Source organism: Elephas maximus, chromosome 9, assembly GCF_024166365.1.
Source record: "Elephas maximus indicus isolate mEleMax1 chromosome 9, mEleMax1 primary haplotype, whole genome shotgun sequence".
Lineage (NCBI taxonomy): Eukaryota > Metazoa > Chordata > Mammalia > Proboscidea > Elephantidae > Elephas > Elephas maximus.
In genome coordinates, this window is record NC_064827.1 from 46,595,332 (window position 1) to 46,615,900 (window position 20,569).

Consider the following 20,569-nt stretch of genomic DNA (forward strand, 5'->3'; position numbering starts at 1 on the left):
GTGTTTTCCTGAATCCTCCATTTCAATTTACTGGGAAAATTAATACTTGAACATCTTTAGTGTCCTAATACTTCTTCCATTCTCTGTTTTGTGGGTGATGTCAACTGTCACATATCGTAGGTCCACCAGCTCCCTAGACCCACCTGGTATAGGACTTATGAACTCATTTGGAACTATCTGATAGTCTCATCATTAATTTTGGGTTGTAACTTTCTTTCCCTTGTTGCTTCTACCCCTTCTGGTTGGAAGACCATTCTGCTTGAAGAAGAAAGCAAAATAAAGTTTGAGAAATCTCTCCAGTTAAAGGGTTACCACATAGATGTACCTCTTCTCTGGGAACATTGGTATTTCCTCTTCCCTTTTTACTAAATATCTTTTTTTTTTTTTAAGCAAGCTGTATATTTGAGCTACTGAATCATAGTTAGAAGTCTGAGCCACCTATAACATTATGTTTATCTTCTTGTGTTGAAATTTCATAGTCACTTGTTCATTTCATGTTCTTCTTGGTATTAGTCTGTCACCATTCAAGTCTATAAGTGTTGTTTCCATCAGTTATTTCTTCCTTTGGTTACACAGAATATATGGGTCAGAGCTCTATCTAACTCTGACACACATAAACATTCTAAAGGTCGGCCCAAAAGGCTATCCAGATCAAGAGAACATAGGATGCCAGTCTGGGAAATACTATATCAAGATTTCATCCAGGAAGATCACATCCTTTGGGTCTAGATCATGCAAGATGCTGTTCTTCAAGTGTCACAACTTGGCCCAGTACCACATACTTATATCAGCTTTTGATGACTCTTCTCACCTTGGGGGAGAGAGGGTACCACCAGAAGACTCAAAGAGCGAAGAGGAGCCAAGGATAAATCACAGGGGTCAGAGCTTTAAGGATCCCTGTAGTTATTCTTGTCTAATTCCCACATTGTACAGATACAAAACTGAAACCCAGAGAAGAGGGGCAATGACTTGGCCAAAGTATGTCACATAGAGTTATTTATACACACACAAACACACCCACACACACCCCTTTGGTTTGCTTCCATAAAAATCTGTGTTTGAGGTAGTTCTTACAGCTGTTGAGTGGCAGAACTTAGGTTGGAGTTCAGGTCTTTTTGTTCACAGGCAGGTTGTCTTTGTCTTCATCATAGCACAACCATTTTGCCACCATACTGAATCTTCAACTGTTCTTGGGCACATAAGAACATTGTCTGGGCTGAGATCCCTAGATTTTATGAAAACAGATCTTTTATGGGGTCTTGTCTTCTCCTGTATGTTTTAATTGAACCCACAACAGCTGTCAGAGTTTTTGTTTTTAAGAAATGAGAAGGCAGACAAGCATTCAATGAAATGCATTGTTCTAAAATGTATTATGTTTAATGTTTTGCAGGGAGTCCCCAAGTCATCCTTCCTGACTGAGGAGAAGAGAGCCAGGCTGAAGACCAACCCTGTGAAGGTGCACTTTGCTGAGGAAGTGCTCATCAGTGGACACGGCCAGGTCCGTCACTAGTCAGGGGATTGAAGTTGTGCCTTCTGGCACATAACTCCCTGAGACTCTGAAATCCTGCAGCACAGGAAAGGACACAGAGGGGGTGTAGTAACATTTGCTAGAGACTTTGTGCACCTCTCAGTAAGATGCATGCAGACCATGGACAGGTGGTGGCCAGGGAGAGAAGCGCTGGGTATGATTCTCTATTAGTCTGTGAATCTGTTCTCCAACCTACGAAACTTTGACAGAATTCAATTGGTGATTTGTTATTACAAATCTTTCTGAAGCTGACATAGTAGGAAAAGTATTGGGGAATTGCTTTTTTTTTAAGAGGCCATCATCTACTGAACCTCTCTTATGTGTACTTGAACTTTTATGTGTACATAATCCTTAGTCATTATCATAGCCCTGCAAAAGCTGGTATTTTAACAGATGAGGAAGCAGAGGCTGAGAGAGGTTAATAAAATTAACCTCTGTGATTACATAGCAAGGAAGTACAGGAGCCTGGGTCTGTGTGACTTCAGATGCAGAGAGTGAAACCAATAAGAGTTAATCATTGTGACCTACCTAGTCATATCTTCAAATGTTTAAAAGATGATAAAATTGGTTGTTAAAAATTCCCCCTTGAAACAGAATGAGACCTCTGCAGGAACACACAGCACCCTTGAAGAAACTGGGATAGTAAACCAACATTTTAAATATGTTTAATCTTGCTAATAGTTAAAGAAATACAAAGGAAACTATTAAGAAGTGCCACTTTATACTTATTAAATGAGCACAAATAAAAAATGTAAGCCCTGATGCTGAGGAAGTAGCTGTACTCAGGCATTAGCTGGTGGTTTCATCAATTGGTTTAATGTTTTGGGGGCAGGGTGACATCTGGTTGCTCTAGCAAATTCTGTCAACTATGCCAATTGTGCAAACCAGTCTAGGGGGACTAAGATCATCCACTTCTGGCACCAAATTGTGCGGTAGAGAACAAATTCCACTCCACACACCAGATGCATCCTATGAAAATCTCAGCTTCCCTCCTCTATTTAGTTCAGATCCCAGCTGCTCATGCAGCCCTTCTCTCTCTCATCCCTAGCCATCCGGGGCTAGGTCAGCAGGTGCCAGTTGAAAACTCGGGAGCCCACAGGACTCTCTCTACTTCTAACCAGCTGGCCCCTTTTCTTTCTCATCCCTATCCATCCAGAGTTAGGTCAGCAGGTACCGGCTACAAGCTCGGAAGTCCATATGACTCCCTCCACTTTAGACTGACCAGCTTCAAATTTGGGGTTTTCCTCTAACCCCTCAGGGTACTAGTCACAAGTCCAGGAGTTCACATGACTCCCCCTACTTCAGACTAGCTGACTCACCTGGATCCAGTAATTTGCTAGAACAACTCACAGAGCTTATGGGAGACACCATACTTGCAATAACAGCTTTAGTATAACAAAAAAGGATACAAATGAAGAGATGTATAGATTGAGGTCTGGGAAGAGTCACATAACAGAGCTTCCATGTCCCAAGGGGATACACTACCCTCTCACCAACCAGGAAGCTCCGTATGACCCTCAGGCTGTTATTGGCTTCACCAAGTGACCATGAAGGATTACATCATGCTTCATGAGGTTTAGTCAGCATCAAGCCCCCAGGTAGTGCCTCTTGGGCTGGTCAGCCCCAGTCATTACTTTAGGTGTTAGTCTGGCTCTCAGGAACCAAAACCAAAGGCCAAATGGCTTTCTGCAAAGTGATTCCACACATTGCAGGGAGCAAAAAACAAAACTTAATCCCATAAAAAGTGGTCCAGGATCTTATTCCTACTAATTTAATCTGAAAAATAATTTAAGTGCAAAAATCCATGTGTATATTTATAGTGGTAATATTTAAAATAGAAAAAAAAACCCTAAATGTCTAATAATAAATAGAAGAGTAAACCCACCCAGTGCCGTCGAGTCGTTTCCGACTCACAGCGACCCTATAGGACAGAGTAGAACTGCCCCATAGAGTTTCCGAGGAGTGCCTGGCAGATTCGAACTGCCAGCCCTTTGGTTAGCAGCTGTAGCACTTAACCACTACGCCACCAGGGTTTCCTTCCAAATAGAAGAGTGGTTAAATCAATTCTGATATCTCAACTCAGTAGAATATTATAAAGCCAGTAAAATTATAAACCTTAAACCCACATGGAGAAGTGTACATGAAATAAGTGTTAGGTAAAAACGTAATGTGGAATTATGCATATTCTATTCTTGTAGCTCTCTAAAAACTATTTAAAGGTGTAGATAAATATTGGAAGAGGCCTTAGAGAAAAGGATGGTAGTTATTATGGATACGTTTGTTTGGCAAACATTTTAAATCACAAATAATAAAGGCAAATATTTCCCACTTGGGAAATCCAAAGATTAAGGTTTCTAAATGCCTGAAGCTAGGGAAGTAAAATGACAGCCAAATGAGCAGTTTGAAATTCCCTGTCCCTGATTGAGTGTGAAATGGCGCTGGAATGTGAACATATTCCTTTTTCTTCCTTAAAAAAGTGGTTTTAAAAAACAATTACGGAGTGAACAGATAGTGATTGGTATGAGTCTTGCTTAGAAGATACCAAAACCAAACCAAAACCACTGCCGTCAAGTCAATTCCAACTCAGAAACCCTACGGACAGAGTAGAACTGCCCCATAGGGTATCCAAGGCTGTAATCTTTACAAAAGCAGACTGTCACATCTTTCTCCTGTGGAGCAGGTGGTGGGTTTGAACCGCTGACCTTGGTTAGCAGCCAAGCACTTTAACCACTGCACTACCAGGGATTCTCTTAAAAGATACAAGGCTCTTATATTTAGAAGATAGAAGTTTCTCTCATCTGAAAGAGGCTGTCAGGTTTCTTTGAAAAAAGTTTTGTCAGTTTCTTTACCCAGGTGGGCTTTATTCCCGAACTCATGCAGAGACAAATGCTGGGGGAAGATCTAGCTCCAATCTGTGGAATTATGGAACCTCTCACTGGTTCTGGAGGCCACCAGCCCCAAAGGCCCTCTTTACCTACAGCTAAACATTTAGAGCTTACCCTTTAGGAAAGCTGGCCCTGGGGGAATTCTCCAAACCTGAAGGTAATTGTCCCACTGCCCTGCCCCACCCCCGGAATTTTGGGTGGCAAGGAGTCACCAAACATGAACCATTCCTGTGCTTCCTTCCCAAAGAGCACTCCAAGAATGGCAGAGTCCCTTAGGAGACTTCATAAGTCCAGGGTGATGGTTCGGGTGAGTGGAAGCGGGGAACATTCCTCTGCCCTTTGGGTCCATCACTACAGGCAGTGCAGTAGTAAGTCAAGGCGAGTGGGGTGGGTGGCTCTGAGGGAGCTTTCCACCCCACAAGGTAGGGTCCAAGAATCTCTGAAAGGCCTCTTTTGGACAGTGTGTATGCTTGCCATCTTATTTGTTAAATTGCAACCCTCAAGGGCAGCAGCGAGCAGTGAATGCCAGTTGGTGCTTGTGAGACATTGTACAGCTCATGCAGTGATATCAGCATGCTTATGTCAGGGCCCACTCTTCTCTGTCTGTCATGTCTGACAGTTCTCAGGTATGATAACCTTTGGCAAAGCGTGCTTTCTCAGTGTGGCATAGGCTGAGTCCATTGCAGAAATCCCCGAATGCTAAGAATCAACCCATGGCATGGGGAGGAGGTTAGAGAAGGATCCTCATCTCCATACCGTTCAGAACTGGGACTAGCTGGGAATTAGTCACAACCAAAGACAGGAAGGGCTGGTTTTAACATGACTCTTGTGTTTTCCAGGGTAATTCTCTGCTGTGTATGCCCAACGTACTCAAGCTGTACTTGGAGAATGGACAGACCAAAGCTTTCAAGTTTGACGCAAACACAACAGTGAAGGTATTAAGAGTAACCTCTAATCTCTTTCCCTGTAAGGATTTGCCGACTGCCAGGCCCAGGCATCATGCCGTTTAGCTGCTCTTCTGGTCTTGTCCAAAATCAGAAACCAAATCCAGTGCCGTCGAGTTGATTCTGGCTCATAGCGACCTTGTCTCATTGTCACCATGATCTGAGCACCTGCAATAAGCCAAGCATTGTGTTATCATTTCATTGCACAACCACCCAGCAAGGTGATGTTTTTATCACCATCTTGCAGGGGAGGAAATTGAGGCTCAAAGAGGTGAAGTGACTTGCCCACGGTCATATTACAACTAGTCTCATAACCACTAGTTCACCCTTAACTGCTGGGCTTCCCTGCCTCTTGTGTGTGATTCCACCTGCTCCCCAAAAGACCAGAGCAGCTAGAAACCCAGGCAAGGGGTCAGAGGAGACCCAGGTCCCTGCATATTCTGTTCTGCATTGAAGTCACTTCAGCTTATACTGAGTCTCTCTGTCCTAAGATTCATTGAGCAGGGTACAGAGCTAGAGGTAAGGGTAGCTTTTGTCCTCAAGGAGCTCACAGGTAAGGCAGGGTGGATATTCAAGGAGTTCCCAGTAGCCTACAGCAGGTTGAAATAAGGGCCATAAAAAGAGGGACAAGGAAAAAGGCAGGGAGCTCTATCTGTTCCATCCCATCAGGGCATCAGACAAGGCTTTGTGAAGAAGCTGGCACATGAGCTGCACCTTGGAAGGCAACAAAGATTTCAGTAAAGGCAGGTGGGGACAGAGCAGTTGGGAGTGGGGGAGACGTCAGTCTGAGGGTGTTACATGAAGCAATGCAGAGAGCCAGTAAAACAGGATATTGCTTAGGAAATAGCAAACTTTCCAATGGGACTGGAGTAAGCAGTTTTCTTGGGAGAAGTGGGAGATGGCGCAGGCTGATTGCAGAGCCTCAGATGCCAGGCTACGGGGTTTGGATTTGATCTGAGCGCAATAAGAGATAGCACTAATAGTTTTTGAACAAAGGAGTAAATAGTGTTAGAGTGAGGCTACAGTGAAGGAGTAAACAATTAAGGGTGTTGTTTAAACATTAAAAAAACATGAGACGGTAAACACTGAGTCAGCTGTCCTGATGCTGGGGGAAGAACAGGTTCAGGTGGGCCAGTGGGCTAGATAGACAGTGGCCAAGACATATACATACATACACACATGCACAGGCACACAAATGTGCACACTGGTGTGCAGGTGCACACACATACATACATGCACACTCATGCACATGTGCATATACACACCCAGTGTTTTTCTCTGCCTTCCTTTGGCAATTCTTAGATAACCCTAAAAGTCCTATCCCATTCGTACCTTCCTGAGAGTGTGACTTAGGAGACGCTGGAACAAGCCTTTCTGAACCTGGGAAGCTCCGAGCCCAGAGGAGGAAGTCTGCCCTTAAGGAAGAATGGTCTTGGTTTATTGAGTGTTTACTACATGCCAGGAGCCCTGGTGGCATAGAGGTTAAGCATTTAGCTGCTGACTGAAGGATTGACGGTTTGAACCCACCAGCTGCTCTGTAGGAGAAAGATGTGGGAGTCTGCTTCCGTGAAGATTACAGCCTTGAAAACCCCGTGGGGCAGTTCTGCTGTGTCCTACAGGGTCACTATGAGTCAGAATCGACGGCAACAGGTTGGGCTTTTTGTTTTTTGTACTACATGCCAGACAGTTTTCTGGCACTTTCTTGAATATTATGTCATTTAATGCCCCTAATGATCTTGTGAAGTGACCAGTGTTATCCTCACTTTGAAAACAAGAAAACAAGCCCAAGAGGTCAAAAACCTGCCAAGGTCAGCTAGCTCATGACATGACTGCCTGCGAACAGGGCCTCTTTCTGAATCCTGCACTGGAGCTTGCTGCTCTGCCATGTGCATAAAAGGGAAGTTTTGCAAATAAATTAGACAAGGTCTCTGCTTCTGTCCTTTTTGATCAAAGCGGATTGGAAAGGAAGGGATGATTTGTTTAAAGTGTGTCCCCCTTTGGTGGCCAAGAAGGCTTGGAGGTGATTTACAATAAAAGCGTACATTAGAAGGGAATGAAGCTCAAGATGACAGAGAGAGTTGGAGAAATGAGCTAGGACTTAGCTGCTATTATACTGGAGCAATCAACATTTTTTAAAGCAAATCTTTTAGCTCTTTGCAACACACAGAGAGGGATGTAAGCAAATCCTATGGGTAAAAAAGGAGAAATCACGGTCAGTTCATCACTGACTTCTCTTCCCCTCCCTTAGCAAGGGCAGTCCTTGTATCAGAAAACCCTCTTTTCCTAAATCAAACAAATTTTGCCATTCAACCCAGTGCCAGGCATTGGACTGAGCTGTGCTGTTGGTGGTACAGAAATAAATTACTCAGGGTCATGCCCTGAGGAAGTCTGAGTCTTGGGTTGGGGCTGGGGCGAGGAGATGAGACCTGGGGACAACTCACTATGAAACAAAGTACAGTGTGTTCAGAATCATGAAAGCAGGGCAGAAACTGTGCGGTGCAGGCTCAGATGAGAAAGAGCTTCCAGCTGGGTGCCAAAAAAAGGTCTCCCTGGAGTGGTGGATCTGAGGAAGATTTGGAAAGATAGATGGGATTTTGACAGAAATGGGCCAGGAGTAGTGTGTGATTATAGCATCCTAGGGGTGGGAATTGACACCAACAAAGGAACGGAATGGAAAAGCCTGGAAGGGAACAGGGCTTGTGAGCAGGGTGCATTGGGAGAGGCAGCAGAAGATAAAGTGGGAGAAATTGGTTGGCACCTTATACTGAGAGTCTTGAATATTAAGCTGAGGAGCTTATTTTTTGTCCAGTGGGTCACTGGGAGCCACTGAATATTTTTGAGCAAGGGAGAGCATGACCAGAACAATGCTTTGGCAAGTTCCTCTAGACCAGGGGTCAACAAACTTTTTCTCTAAAGAGGAAGATGGTAAATATTATAAGTTTTGCAGGCTATACAGTCTCTGTTGAAGTTACTCAACTTTGCCATTATCGTGAATGGACATGGCTGTGTTCCAATAAAACTTTAATTACAAAAACAGGCAGCAGGCTGGATTTGGCTTCTGAGTTGTGGTTTACCCACCCCTGCTCTCAATGTAAGGCAAAGGACAGATAGGTGACAGGGAGTTCTATAGGACATCACTCTACAAAGCCAGGAGAAATATGTGGGCTCAAGCCAAGGTGGACATAGGAGAATGGAGACGAAGGGTCAGAGTAAAGAGACAGGCTTCCTACTGTGGCCAGCATCATGCCTGGCACAAAGTAGACACTGAATTAATGTTGAGTAAAAAAGGACTCTTCAGGACTTATTCACTTGATGCCTTTGCAGAGAGAGAATTCACAATCCTGTCATGAGGAGCAGGTAATACCTAATGGTTTGGGACTTATGAGTTTTGAGGTTCTGGTGGCACCTCTGTGATGAGTCTATGATGATTAGTCATACATTAAGTGAAAGTTTATTGAGTATCTACAAGTGCCAAGCATCAGGAATATATTAGAGCATAAGACCCGCAAGGCTCGGATTCTCAGTGGCGCAGTGGTTAAGAGCTACAGCTGCTAACCAAAAGGTCAGCAGTTCAAATCCACCAGGCACTCCTTGGAAACTCTATGGGGCAGTTCTACTCTGTCCTGTAGGGTCGCTATGAGTTGGAATTGACTCAACGGCAGCGAGTTTGGTTTTTTTGGTTGCAGCGAAAAACAATAAGCCAGGAAACAAGTATTACCAGATAGCATCTACTGAACACTTAGCATCTGCCAGGTACTACTTTTAAGTGCCTTATGTGAGGAAATTAACTTAATGCATACCATAACCCTATGAGATAGACGTTAATGTATCACCCTTTTACAGATGAAAAGACCGAGGCATAGAGAGAGTAAACAGTTTATCCGGGGACACACAGCAAGGACAGGTAGTCTAGATCTAGAACTCATTCTGTTAACTTCCCTATATAGTCCCTTACTAGACAGCGTAGCTGTTATTGAAGAAAATAATAGTGAATAGCGATGAAGGAAATAAACAGGGTCCCAGGACAGAGAATAACAGGGACAATCACATTCAGATAAAGGGGCCAGGGAAGGACTCTCTGAAGAGAACTCTTAAGCTGAGCCTTGAAGAAAGAAAGAAACAGCCTAGTGAAGAGTAATGGGGAAATTGGGCTAGGTGAGGGAGTACCCTGTGTGAATGCCATGAGGCAGTAAAGAGTTCATGTGGACAGAGGACCACTGTAGTAAGGGAGGGGGAAGTGGCATGGCAATTAGGCCTTATCATGGTCCAAATAGTAATTATCTCGTTTGATCCTGTCAGCCACTCTGACAAGGAGGTGTTATTATCTTCCATCTTACAGGGGGAAAAACTAAGATTCAGAAACATCAAGTCATTTTTCCAGTCACATGGGCAATGAAATTCTGTAAGCAGTTTGAGATACAGACCAGGAACTCCAGAGAGGAGACAAGCCTGGAAACCTTGAAGAAGGAGGCAGAAACCCCTACTACATGGCTGCAGCCTTCCCAGTAAAGCAAGTGGGTGGCCATATGAGTGGTTCTGGAGCCCTGAGGAGAGGTGGCAGTGGGTATAGGGCTATAAGGGATGATAAGAAGTCCTACAAGTGGCCTGATAAGCTGGATCTGGTGGCCCTGTCGAGATTCAGCTGCCTGAATTAGCAGTGGACCCAGTCGGCATAGACTTTTCTCTCCCCAGCTGCACCGAGGGACAGAGAGGTCAGGGAAGTCTTGCTTGGTGCCTAAACATGAGGGCCTGCCTGCTCCTCAGGAGTAATTGGGGTGACCCTGTGCCTCTGTTCCTGGTAGGACATCATCCTCACAGTTAAGGAGAAGCTGTCGATCCGAAGTATTGAGTACTTTGCACTGGCCCTGGAAGAGCAGTACAGCGTCTCCCGACTGCACCTGCTGCATGAGGAGGAACTCATCCAACAGGTAGGGAGGACAGGCTGCCTTTTCCTGGGAGGAACAGCTGGGCAGGCTGCACATCACAGCCAGAACCTTTGGGAACAGGGCTTAGCATGTCTGCAGTAAGTTTGATGCACGTTCTCGTGCTCCGGAAGGCACAGCGTACACTCGGCCTGGGAATAACAGGATGGTGATTGGGCCTGGCTTTCATCTGCTCTTGAGAGATATGCAGGGCACAGATTTAGGGTCCCCATTTTTACAGGTGGGAAAACAAAGGTTTAGAAAGGTAAGGTGACTTCCTCAAGGTAACAGAGTTATTAGAGCCCTGATCTTCTAAGTCTTAGGATTATTCCCTGTGCCTACCGCCTTTGAGATGTTAGGGAAGCGTTTAGTTCTGGGTTTAACCTCTTTTTGTGAGACTTTTTTACTTTTGTGGCAGGAGAGGGCAAACAAAGCCAGTGTGTCTGTACCATGCATATCTTTTCAACCATTCAGTCATTTGTTGTGCCAACTTTGTAAAGCCAAACACAGGTCAGTTCAGTAAACCTTGTTGAGTGCCCACTCTTGCAAGGATAAGTAGGATTTCAACAGGTGGAAAAGGGTAAGGGGCTTTTTAAGCAGGGGCAGCATGAGCAAGACATGACCTCTTAGACACCACTCTGAACAGTCCTCATTGCAGATGAATTCTTATACCACTCACTCACCTTCTCATACTGTTGCTTGAATTTTTTTTTATCACTTCTATTCCATTTAAATTGGAAAAGAAAATCAAACTAAATCTCTAAGTTAGTTTAAGTGAAATAAGGGCATGATGCAAATACTATTTGTGGAAAAGAAAAGAACATACATATATCGAAGCACTATATCCATAGGCTGTCTCAGAAAGGGCATGCAAGGAACTGGGAACATGTGTCCTCTAGAAAGAGGAACTAGAAAGAGGAACTGGGAGATGGGGTCAGAGGGGCCTTTACCCTTTTGAATCTTTCACATTTTATTCCCATGGAAAAGAATGTCAAGCTAAGAGCAAAGGCCTGCAGCTGTCTTGAAAAGCATTATTGTCGAAATCCGAAGAGACTGTCTTTATTTTTTAAAGTCGTTCTCTGTAATAACTGCAAAGGGCAAATGCAGTTAGAAGATTAACGGTTATCTCCTTACCTATTGCAGGTGGTAGAAAGGGAAGAGTCACATGACTACCGCTGCCTCTTCAGGATGTGTTTTGTCCCCAAGGACCCCCTGGACCTCCTGAAAGAAGACCCTGTGGCCTTTGAGTACCTCTATCTGCAGGTGCCTGGGTCTGTGCTTCCTAAAATAACAGTGGCTATTCTCAAAGATGGCACATTGGATTAATTTGAACAAGAGCTCAAGGCAATTAAGCTACTCCCTGGAATTATCTTTTTCTGAAAAAGAATGGGCCTGATTATCCCTCAGAATTCCGTGTTCCATCACTGAGTTGCTGCTGTTAGGAGATTTGCAATATGAGGATGAAATGTAGACTTAGTCCTCAATGTAGATAATACAGTTTCTAATACCTTCTTAGAAATCTTTAGAATTATAGTTTTTATTGCCAAAAGGGGCTTTAGTGCTTCAAAAACCTCATGTTAGAGATGACAAAACGGAGTTTTAGAAAGGCCATATGATTTTCCTGGGTCACCTACTTAGTGGAAGAGCCAAAAACTGGTTCTCTGACCCCTAGCCATACTCTAAGGTGGGAAGCAGCATAATAAACCCCACCTTAGTTGAGATTTATTATGTTGTTTTCGTTCTGATGGAAGAGAATTATCTGGTAGGCATCACCATTTTACAGATGAAAAAACCGAAATGACATGAATTGACTTGCCTAAGTCTTACAGAAATTACAACAACAACATTTTATATTTATATACCACTATGTGCTTTATACATGCTTTCATATGTTGTCGTTCTTGCCATGTGCCATTGAGTCAATTCTGACTCATAGCGACCCTTTGTGACAGAGTAGAGCTGCACTGTGGGGTTTCCTAGGCTACAATCTTTATGGGAGCAGATCGCTAGGTCTTTTCTCTCGTGGAGCCACTGGTGGGTTCAAACTGCTGACCTTTTGGTTCGCAGCTGAGTGCTTAACCCTTGTGCCACCAGGGCTCCTATGGTTTCATACGCACATTCCAATTTAAATTTCACAGCATTGCATAAGGCAGATTTTATATCCTTATTTAGCAATGGAAGACACACCAGTGCTCAGAGAGTTTCAGTAGCTTAACCAAAGTCACACAGCCAAGGACAGGCCGAGCCAGGCCTCAAAGGTGTCCTGCTGCCTTTTCACCTGAGACCACTGGGAAACACAATCCATCAGTTCCTGCTTCCCACCTGCTCTGATCTAATCTCTCCTAGAGCTGCAGCGACGTGCTCCAGGAGCGCTTTGCGGTTGAAATGAAATGCAGCTCTGCGCTCCGACTTGCGGCCCTGCACATCCAGGAACGCATCTATGCATGTGCTCAGCCACAGAAGATCTCTTTGAAGTACATAGAGTGAGTGGCAGGAGACTTCTGTGTCCATCAACAGCAGCTGCGTTGCATTTATAACTTGGCTGGCCCCTGGCCAAGATAGCCAGATTCCACAGAAAGCTGATACTTACTCACTTACCCATCTGTCTGTTGTCTTTCCGTCCATTTCCCCCTCTACCCTCTCCCACCTGGGCTGGTTCCCCCAGATGTCAGAACCTGGCAGTCCCTTTTAGGGCAGAAGCCAACTCCAGATGGAAGGACACAGGATCCCCCTTGTAAATTCTCCGTTCTATGGAGGATGTCTTAGGAAATCAGTTGACAGCTTCAGTGTTAAACTCTTCTAAGGGCAGGAATGCCTTGGAAATTAATCTTTCCTCGTAGCATGAGCCAATTCCTATTGTACTATCCCACTGGGACAGTTTCGGGATTCCAACACCTCTTGATTCTCAGATTAGGGTTTTACTTTTCTCTAGTCTATGTCACCCATGTTTGCTAAACCCTCTCACCAAATCTTAGCTCTGTCCTAACTGGAGATCAGAATCACATGGGGAATCATGTTTAAGAAATAAAACAGACCCGTGGTCTATCCCTGAAGTGTACTGAGTCAGATCTCCAGGGAGCGGGACCAGATAATCTGTATTTTTAACGAGTTTATGGAGACTCTAGGGAGTGCTAAGGGAGCACCCTTCTGAAGCCTGGCTTTGAGGATCCACTGGTGCTGTTATGTCCATGATCGTTGTTTGTCACAAATCTTTTGGTAGAAAATGGTCCAGAACTTCTGCTCTAATAGACTGTGGCACCATATCAAGAGTAACAAGTTCACGGATTGGTCAGTGGAATTTAGTTCCTGAATGACTGTGGAGGATTTTTGTGGAGTGTGTGTGTGTGTGTGTGTGTGTATGTGTATGCATGTGCACACATGCACAGGATATGTATATATTTTTTTCTCCTGCTGGAGAAAGAGGCTTATAATTACAGTCTTGTGGGAGCTAAGTACTGAATAAAATGTAATTATGTTCTTCATTAAAGCCAAGTACACTGTAAAAATGGGTCTCATTGTCTCCAATATCTCATGGCAGGAAAGACTGGGGAATAGAGAACTTTATATCCCCAACTTTACTCCGAAACATGAAAGGCAAAGACATCAAGAAAGCCATTAGCTTCCACATGAAGAGGAATCAGAATCTGCTGGAACCCCGACAGAAGGTAATGTAGCCTCTGCCGACCCACCCCAGCTGTCTGTTGTGAAACCTCAGGGAGAGCATTTTCAACATTGCCTGGGTTTTAGGCAAGTGGACAACTCTGACTTCAACAATCTCATTTTTTTTTTGTTTTTAAGCAACTTATTTCTGCTGCCCAGCTACGCTTAAATTATCTGCAGATCCTCGGAGAACTCAAGACGTATGGTGGGAAAATCTTTAATGCTACTTTAATGGTATGTAAATTTTTTTTATTAGAGAATTGTGGAATCCTACTGTTGTTAGGGACCCTAGAAGTCCTCTGAAAATCAGTGTAACTTTTAGCCTGAAATTCCTGAGGACTGTGTCATATACCGGAATTTGATTGAGATATTGGTTACTAAGATGTTGGCTAGTGTTTATCACGCTCTTGCTTGGTACCAGTCCTGTGGTAGAGCTGAATGAGACATGATTCTCACCTTCAGAGAATCTGAGGATGAACAAGGTACCTAACAAGACAAAGCAGAAGGTTCTCAGAGCCATGAGAGAGGCTCAGGGCTGTTGCATGTACAGTTTATTTTCACTAGCTTGTGAATGGAAACTAATCCCCCTTCCACCCTTCTGCAGTTACAGGATAGAGAATCCTACATTGCCCTACTAGTTGGAGCCAAGTATGGGATTAGCCAAATTATCAATAGCAAGCTTAATATCATGTCGACGTTGACAGAGTTTGCAAACATCAGCCGCATAGAGCTTATGGAAGAGTCTGAGAAAGTGAGCATGGTCAAAGTGTATCTTCAGGACATCAAGGTAACACAAGGGGAGAGATTCTGAATCCAGCTCCTAGAATTTGGGGCTAAATTAGTATGGGATGGCTTATGTGATTTTTGAATAATAATAATGTATAATATCCAACATTTGCTTAAGAGGCTAGATTGTCCATCCTGATCCATAAAAGGAAAGGTTTCCTGCACAGAGTGCATTTTCCCAGGCAGGTCCCGAAAGGTTTCTTTGTATAAAACTGAGCTGGACCATGTGCTTTCCTGATGGAGAAGTTCCAGTTGAGTTCAGAAACTTTGGTGGGTGCACCAGAGGATTTTATCACTTAGCTGTCCAAGCTATTCTGTGACTGGTACAGGGTACCTCCTAAGCCTATCTGAAAGGTCCTACATGTATCCTGATCTCATTTGATCCAACACCAACATACTGAAGAATGGTGCTTTATTCTCATTATCACCCTCTTCCTCATCCTCCACTTGCTACTGCTCATTTTTCTTTAAGGGGCCCATTGTATGAATGAATAGAGTGGGATTGGGTAGTTGGGATGGGGGCCTGGGAGTATAGGATGGAAGAGAGGCAGGAGACATTGTAGAAAGTAGATGGGAGGAACCCACTGTGTGGGTGTACGTGTGTGCATGTGCACTCTTACTTCAAGCCTTGTAGGTGAGAATGTGGAGGACCATAAGGCCTGCCTGTGGACCTTGACTAGATGTGTTTGGAATCTTGCATTGACTCCACGTGGCCTTGTCAGACTTCTGATTGTCTCTCAATCCTTTATAAATACCAGAACTCTCTTTACCTTCAAAGGTTCTGACTTTGCTGCTGGAATCCAACAGTGCAAAAGACCTAGCCTGCCTGATTGCTGGGTACTACAGGCTGTTTGTCGACCCAGTTACCTCCATTTTCATCTGGCCTGGAAACAAGCAGCAGGTGCACCGGGTGTCTGCTGAAGAAGGTGAGGTGCTGAGTCTTGCCCCAGTAAGGACAGGCCCATTTCACTGACCTTGTAGGTAAGGGTAGCATAAAGGAGGAGGTGAATTGAGTTGAGCTGAGATTTTAAACACATTTACCTTAAGAGGATGAGAGCTATTTCTCCATTTATTTTTCTACGTATTGCATGATCTCCTTCCTAATCTTGTTCCTGATGTCTTGAAGAGTTCTGTATATTAATCTTTTGTATTCTGCATCTGGTAATTCCAGGAAGGCACCTTCATCCAGAAGATCCCTTGATTCTTTGTTGTGAGAGCTTGTTGAAATGATCTCAGTCTGCTTCTTTATGTGATTTGATATCGGCTGTTGTCTCTGAGCCATCTATAAGTTATTAGTTAATTTTTTGTTTGCTTATGGTATCCTAGCTTCTTGCTGTTTTTTGTTTTGATATGCCCAAATAGGTTGCTTGAGCGAGCTAGCTTGATTATTTTCACCTCTGAAGCTCTAACTTTCTGTCACCAGATGGCTAGAGGTGTTATCAGGTATATCAGCCTAGGAGTCCATTCACTTTTCTTGTATGGATTCAGCTCAGGTGTACAGGTAGCTGGTCATCAAGTGTGTGGTACAGGCTCTGTCCTACAGTCTTAGAGGGGCAGAGGTGATTGTTGTAGGTACCAGTATCTGGTTGCAGCAGGGGGTCACACTCTGAACAAGGCAGGGGGCTGACAACCATCCCCCGAGTGTCTGTGAGGAAAGCACGTCCCTGTTCCCTAGAGCGCACAGGTGGGTGGGTTCTGCAGACAGACCATGGGCATGCAATGCTTTGGTTGTAAAGACTGGGAGGTACCAGTTATCCTTGGACCCCTGTTGCCTGTGGCTGGGTGACGTGAGTGGAGCCACCAGTCCTTAGGCCCCTGATGTGGGTAGGTAAGGACCCTGTTTAATGGGCAAAGAGGTGTCAAACATCAAACACCCACCTCTCCGCCACACAGCTGAAACAGTTGCAGTCTGCCAGCAAGGGCCTATTCTCCTGAAATAGGCCCACACAAGTCCATCCAGAGGGAAAAGGTATTCGAAGTCCATGGACCATTTATGCCTGGACAGGAACCGCTTCTGTCCTGAGCCCCCCAGGTTAGCGGAGCTGGCAGATTATCTTTCCCCTCCAATTGTGAATTTATTCCTTCTCCAAGGCCGGAAGAGTAGCTCAGACTGCTCAGCAGGACCTATCTCAGGCCCAGGGAAATCAAAAGCCACTGAAGCCAGGTTGGGGGCTGGGGACGTGGTAAAATATATGCAAGTACTTAGCTTTTGCTGAGAGCACCGTTCTTTGGTTCCAGAGGTGTGAGTAGGCTGTGAGGCTGGCTGTTTCTCCCTGAAGAAACTGCAGCCAGATGCTACCACCAGCCACTGCAGTGGCTCCCGGGGATGGTGCCTGAGGGATCCCGGCGATTCAGGCCCGGCAACTCATCTCCGTTTCTGAACCGTCTCTCCCTACCCCTGCTGCTCAGTCCATTTTCTAACCTCGTCTTTGATGTTCAGGGCTCCTAGCTTATCATAAATGTAATCGTTTCACTTGTTTTTTTTGGTCTTTGTTGTAAGAGGGATTGCTGGAAGCGTCTGGCTATTCAGCCATCTTGGCCCTGCCTCCTCCATTTATTTTTTGGTAAACAGTTGATCTTTCTTCAATCACTAGGACTAAAGAAGCATTCTTTGTAGCTAAAAGTATCTTAAAGCCAAGAAATATCGTTGAAAGTCTCTGACTACCTATAACACTTCCTAAAACCATCTCTAAGGTTCATTGCATTTTCTCATTATTTCCCAGCAAAAAGTGCTGTCACTTACAGGTTCAGAAAGTACAGATGGCCAAACTTCTCCATCCATGCCTGTGTGCTCTTTTTTGCATTGTCTTGAGTTACTATAGAAATTTTCTCTCTTCTGTGTTTAGAAAAAGGGGGTAACTGGAGGCAGAAGGAACCTGAAATCATATCATATAAGGAATGAAGCAGTGGAGGGCAGGTAGATGAACACTTTCCTGGGCCAGCTCCCAGCTTCTACCAGCTTTGCTTCAGTATGTTGATGCAGCATCTTCCCAGTGATGTGCTGATAAATGTCTAACAACTGGATCTGCAAGAAAATAAAAATCCTGATTTGAAGCAATTGTCTAGTTCCATGGTATAAACAGTCCCGCCATGGCTAATTTCAAGCTACCGACGTGATATCACTGAACATGAATTTGAGAAGAGATGTGCGGTAGCATACTATTATATAGTATTTTCTCCTTATAGGTAAAGTAAACTACCTCAGCAATACAGATAATAGTAAAATCATTAAGAAGGGTGAGTTTTGAGTACTCATTACCTTTGTTTTTAGTATGATTTATTCACTTGTAAGTTTATATAATTTATTTTTTTAATAATCATGCTTAATAATAAAGTAGAAAAATTCCTGAAATTTTAGTAATCAGATCTTGTGAACTGATATCAGTTAACTTCAGATATACCACTGAATTCTTCCTTCATCCCTGTTACCTGATTCTCTAGTACACTGAACAGGTGGAGTACATGAAAAATGATAATTCCTTCAATTAGAGATTTCTTGAGAAAAAAATTTACAGTTTATAGGATTTGGCGGAAGATGTTCTAAAAATCCAAAACCAAACCCACTCCGTCAAGTCAATTCCGACTCATAGCGACCCTATAGGACAGAGTAGAACTGCCCCATAGGGTTTCCCAGGAGCGGCTGGTGAATTCGAACTGCCAAACTCTTGGTTATCAGCCAAGCTCTTAACCACTGGGCCACCAGGGCTCCAAGACGTACTCAGAGAATATTTATTTATTAAGCAGGAAAGAGAAAAAATAATGAATCAAGCATCTAAATCAAGAAATACAAGATAATAAAGCAACGTAAGGAAAGTAAATCATTTAAAAAGTTGAAAGCAGAAATTAGTAAGTTAGAGGAATAAAATTAGAGAAACAGTAAATTCATCACTTTGAATATATGAAAAGTTTAAATAAACATTTGGCAAGCCTAATGAAGAAAACTAGAAAACGAAACAACATAAAGATAAAAGGGAACATGGCTATAGACATAGCTTTTCCTTGATTTTAGAGTATTTCTCAGAAACAAATCCACGGACAGGACCTGCAGCTCCATGAGGCAGGACTGTGTCTGTCGTGGTCATCACTGTATCCCTAGTGGGACAGTAGGGAGATTCCTGGATACTTACACAGTAAGTACATGCTCAGTAAATATTGTTGAATGATATGTTCAAAATTTAAATAACTTTAAGAGAATACTATAGACAATTCCATGGTAATGAAATGGAAAATCTGGGTGAAATAGATGCTTTTCTAGTAAAAACACCTAATTTGAGGAAGAATGTCTGAACAGATGAATAACCACAGAAAAAAATTAAAACATTGGTGAAGAGTCATCTCTAAAAGGGACACCAGGTCCTGATGGTTTAATGGATGAGTTCTTTTAACCCTTCAAAGATTTCATGCTACTTAAACCTTCCCAAAACACTGAAAGAAATGAAAGACTCTCTGAATTTATTTTGTGGTGATAACATAACCCTGAAACTAAAGCCTGACAACACAAAAAAGTCAAAACATATTCCAATCCCACTTAAAAATATAAAGATAAAACATTAATACTTGCAAATTGAATCTGAGAGTACAGAAAAAGGTTAATACATAAAATGAAGATAAGTTTATCTGTATATTTATTATTTTTTGTTTTATTGCATTGTGTCCTTTTGAATTTTGAAGTTTATCAAGATCATCTTTATAGCTTAATATACAGTCCATTTTAGTAAATGTTTCATAGACAAAAGTATAGTCTCCATGTGTAAGGTATAAAGTTCTAAATTCAGCTATGAACGTAATCTTGTTAATTAAATTGTTCAGATCCTCTAAATCCTTGGTGGTTGTTTTTTGTTAGTTTTTTTTTTTTTCCCTACTTGATGCCAGGAATCCAAGAATGTATTAATATTAGGGAATCCGTTCACAGAATTCATTACGTTAATAGGTCAACTAGAGAAAGCCTGTTCATTCTTACAGATACCAAAATGGTTGATAAAATTCAGCGTTTATTTCTGATTTTAAAGTATCTTTAAACCAGAAATAGAGGACTATTTCATAAGATCAAACTCACATATGTTTGTGAAACAAGCTGTCTCTATCATACATAAGTGGACTAATAGAGATATTTCAATTAAAATCAGAACTAAGATTTCCTACGATCACAAAAGTGTTTAACGTAAAGTTCTCCTCTATGCAATAAGACATGGGAAAGGAAGAAGAGTGATAAATAGTAGAAGAGAGGGTATAAAATTATTGCTATTCATAGTGATGGGATTGTTTCCCAAAAAGCTGAAGAAAATAACTGAAAAACTAGTAGTACTAAAAAGGTACCAAAAAAAAAAAAAAATACATATATATATATATAAATATAAATAAAATAATGCTATGAGTCGGAATAGACTCGAAGGCAGTAAGTGTTCAAAAATCAATAGCTTCCATGTGTCCCATCAAAAATATGTTAGAAAACAGAATGGAGAATGTTCATTTACAATTATATGCAGGAACATTTCCAGAGTAGGGAAATCAACAGGGCCTATGTGAAGAAAAACAAAAATTTTACTAAAGGATATAAAAGAAGACCTTAACAAATGAGAAAACAATAGATGGATGAGAGACCATATAGTTATATCCTCTTTGATTTTAAGAGTTAGGATTATTCAATATTTTAACATTATTTTATCTCTATATGTTAATTTATTAAATTTTATGGTATTCTAATCAAAATCCTAACAAAGGTTTATTATTATTGTTTTAATGTGATGAAGTGGTTTCCCTGGAATAAGAATAAAATTTTTCTTAGAAGAAAAACAATAAGAAAGGATTAATTTTACAATAATTAAAATAGAATTAGATGGTACT

At 42.6% G+C, this 20,569-nt stretch overlaps 1 protein-coding gene across 11 annotated transcripts in view; it reads left to right on the forward strand.

The window, feature by feature from the left end:
- The window catches only part of FRMPD1 (FERM and PDZ domain containing 1), a 173,148-nt gene that overhangs the window by 144,162 nt on the left and 8,417 nt on the right, over nt 1-20,569 (forward strand). For all 11 annotated transcript variants that reach the window (XM_049895799.1, XM_049895797.1, XM_049895795.1 and 8 more), the window contains 9 exons: nt 1,391-1,498; nt 5,253-5,348; nt 10,160-10,285; nt 11,423-11,542; nt 12,626-12,762; nt 13,818-13,944; nt 14,078-14,173; nt 14,544-14,726; nt 15,504-15,651. In XM_049895799.1, the coding sequence (XP_049751756.1) occupies nt 1,391-1,498; nt 5,253-5,348; nt 10,160-10,285; nt 11,423-11,542; nt 12,626-12,762; nt 13,818-13,944; nt 14,078-14,173; nt 14,544-14,726; nt 15,504-15,651 (1,141 nt within the window). The remainder of the gene's footprint in view (nt 1-1,390; nt 1,499-5,252; nt 5,349-10,159; nt 10,286-11,422; nt 11,543-12,625; nt 12,763-13,817; nt 13,945-14,077; nt 14,174-14,543; nt 14,727-15,503; nt 15,652-20,569) is intronic.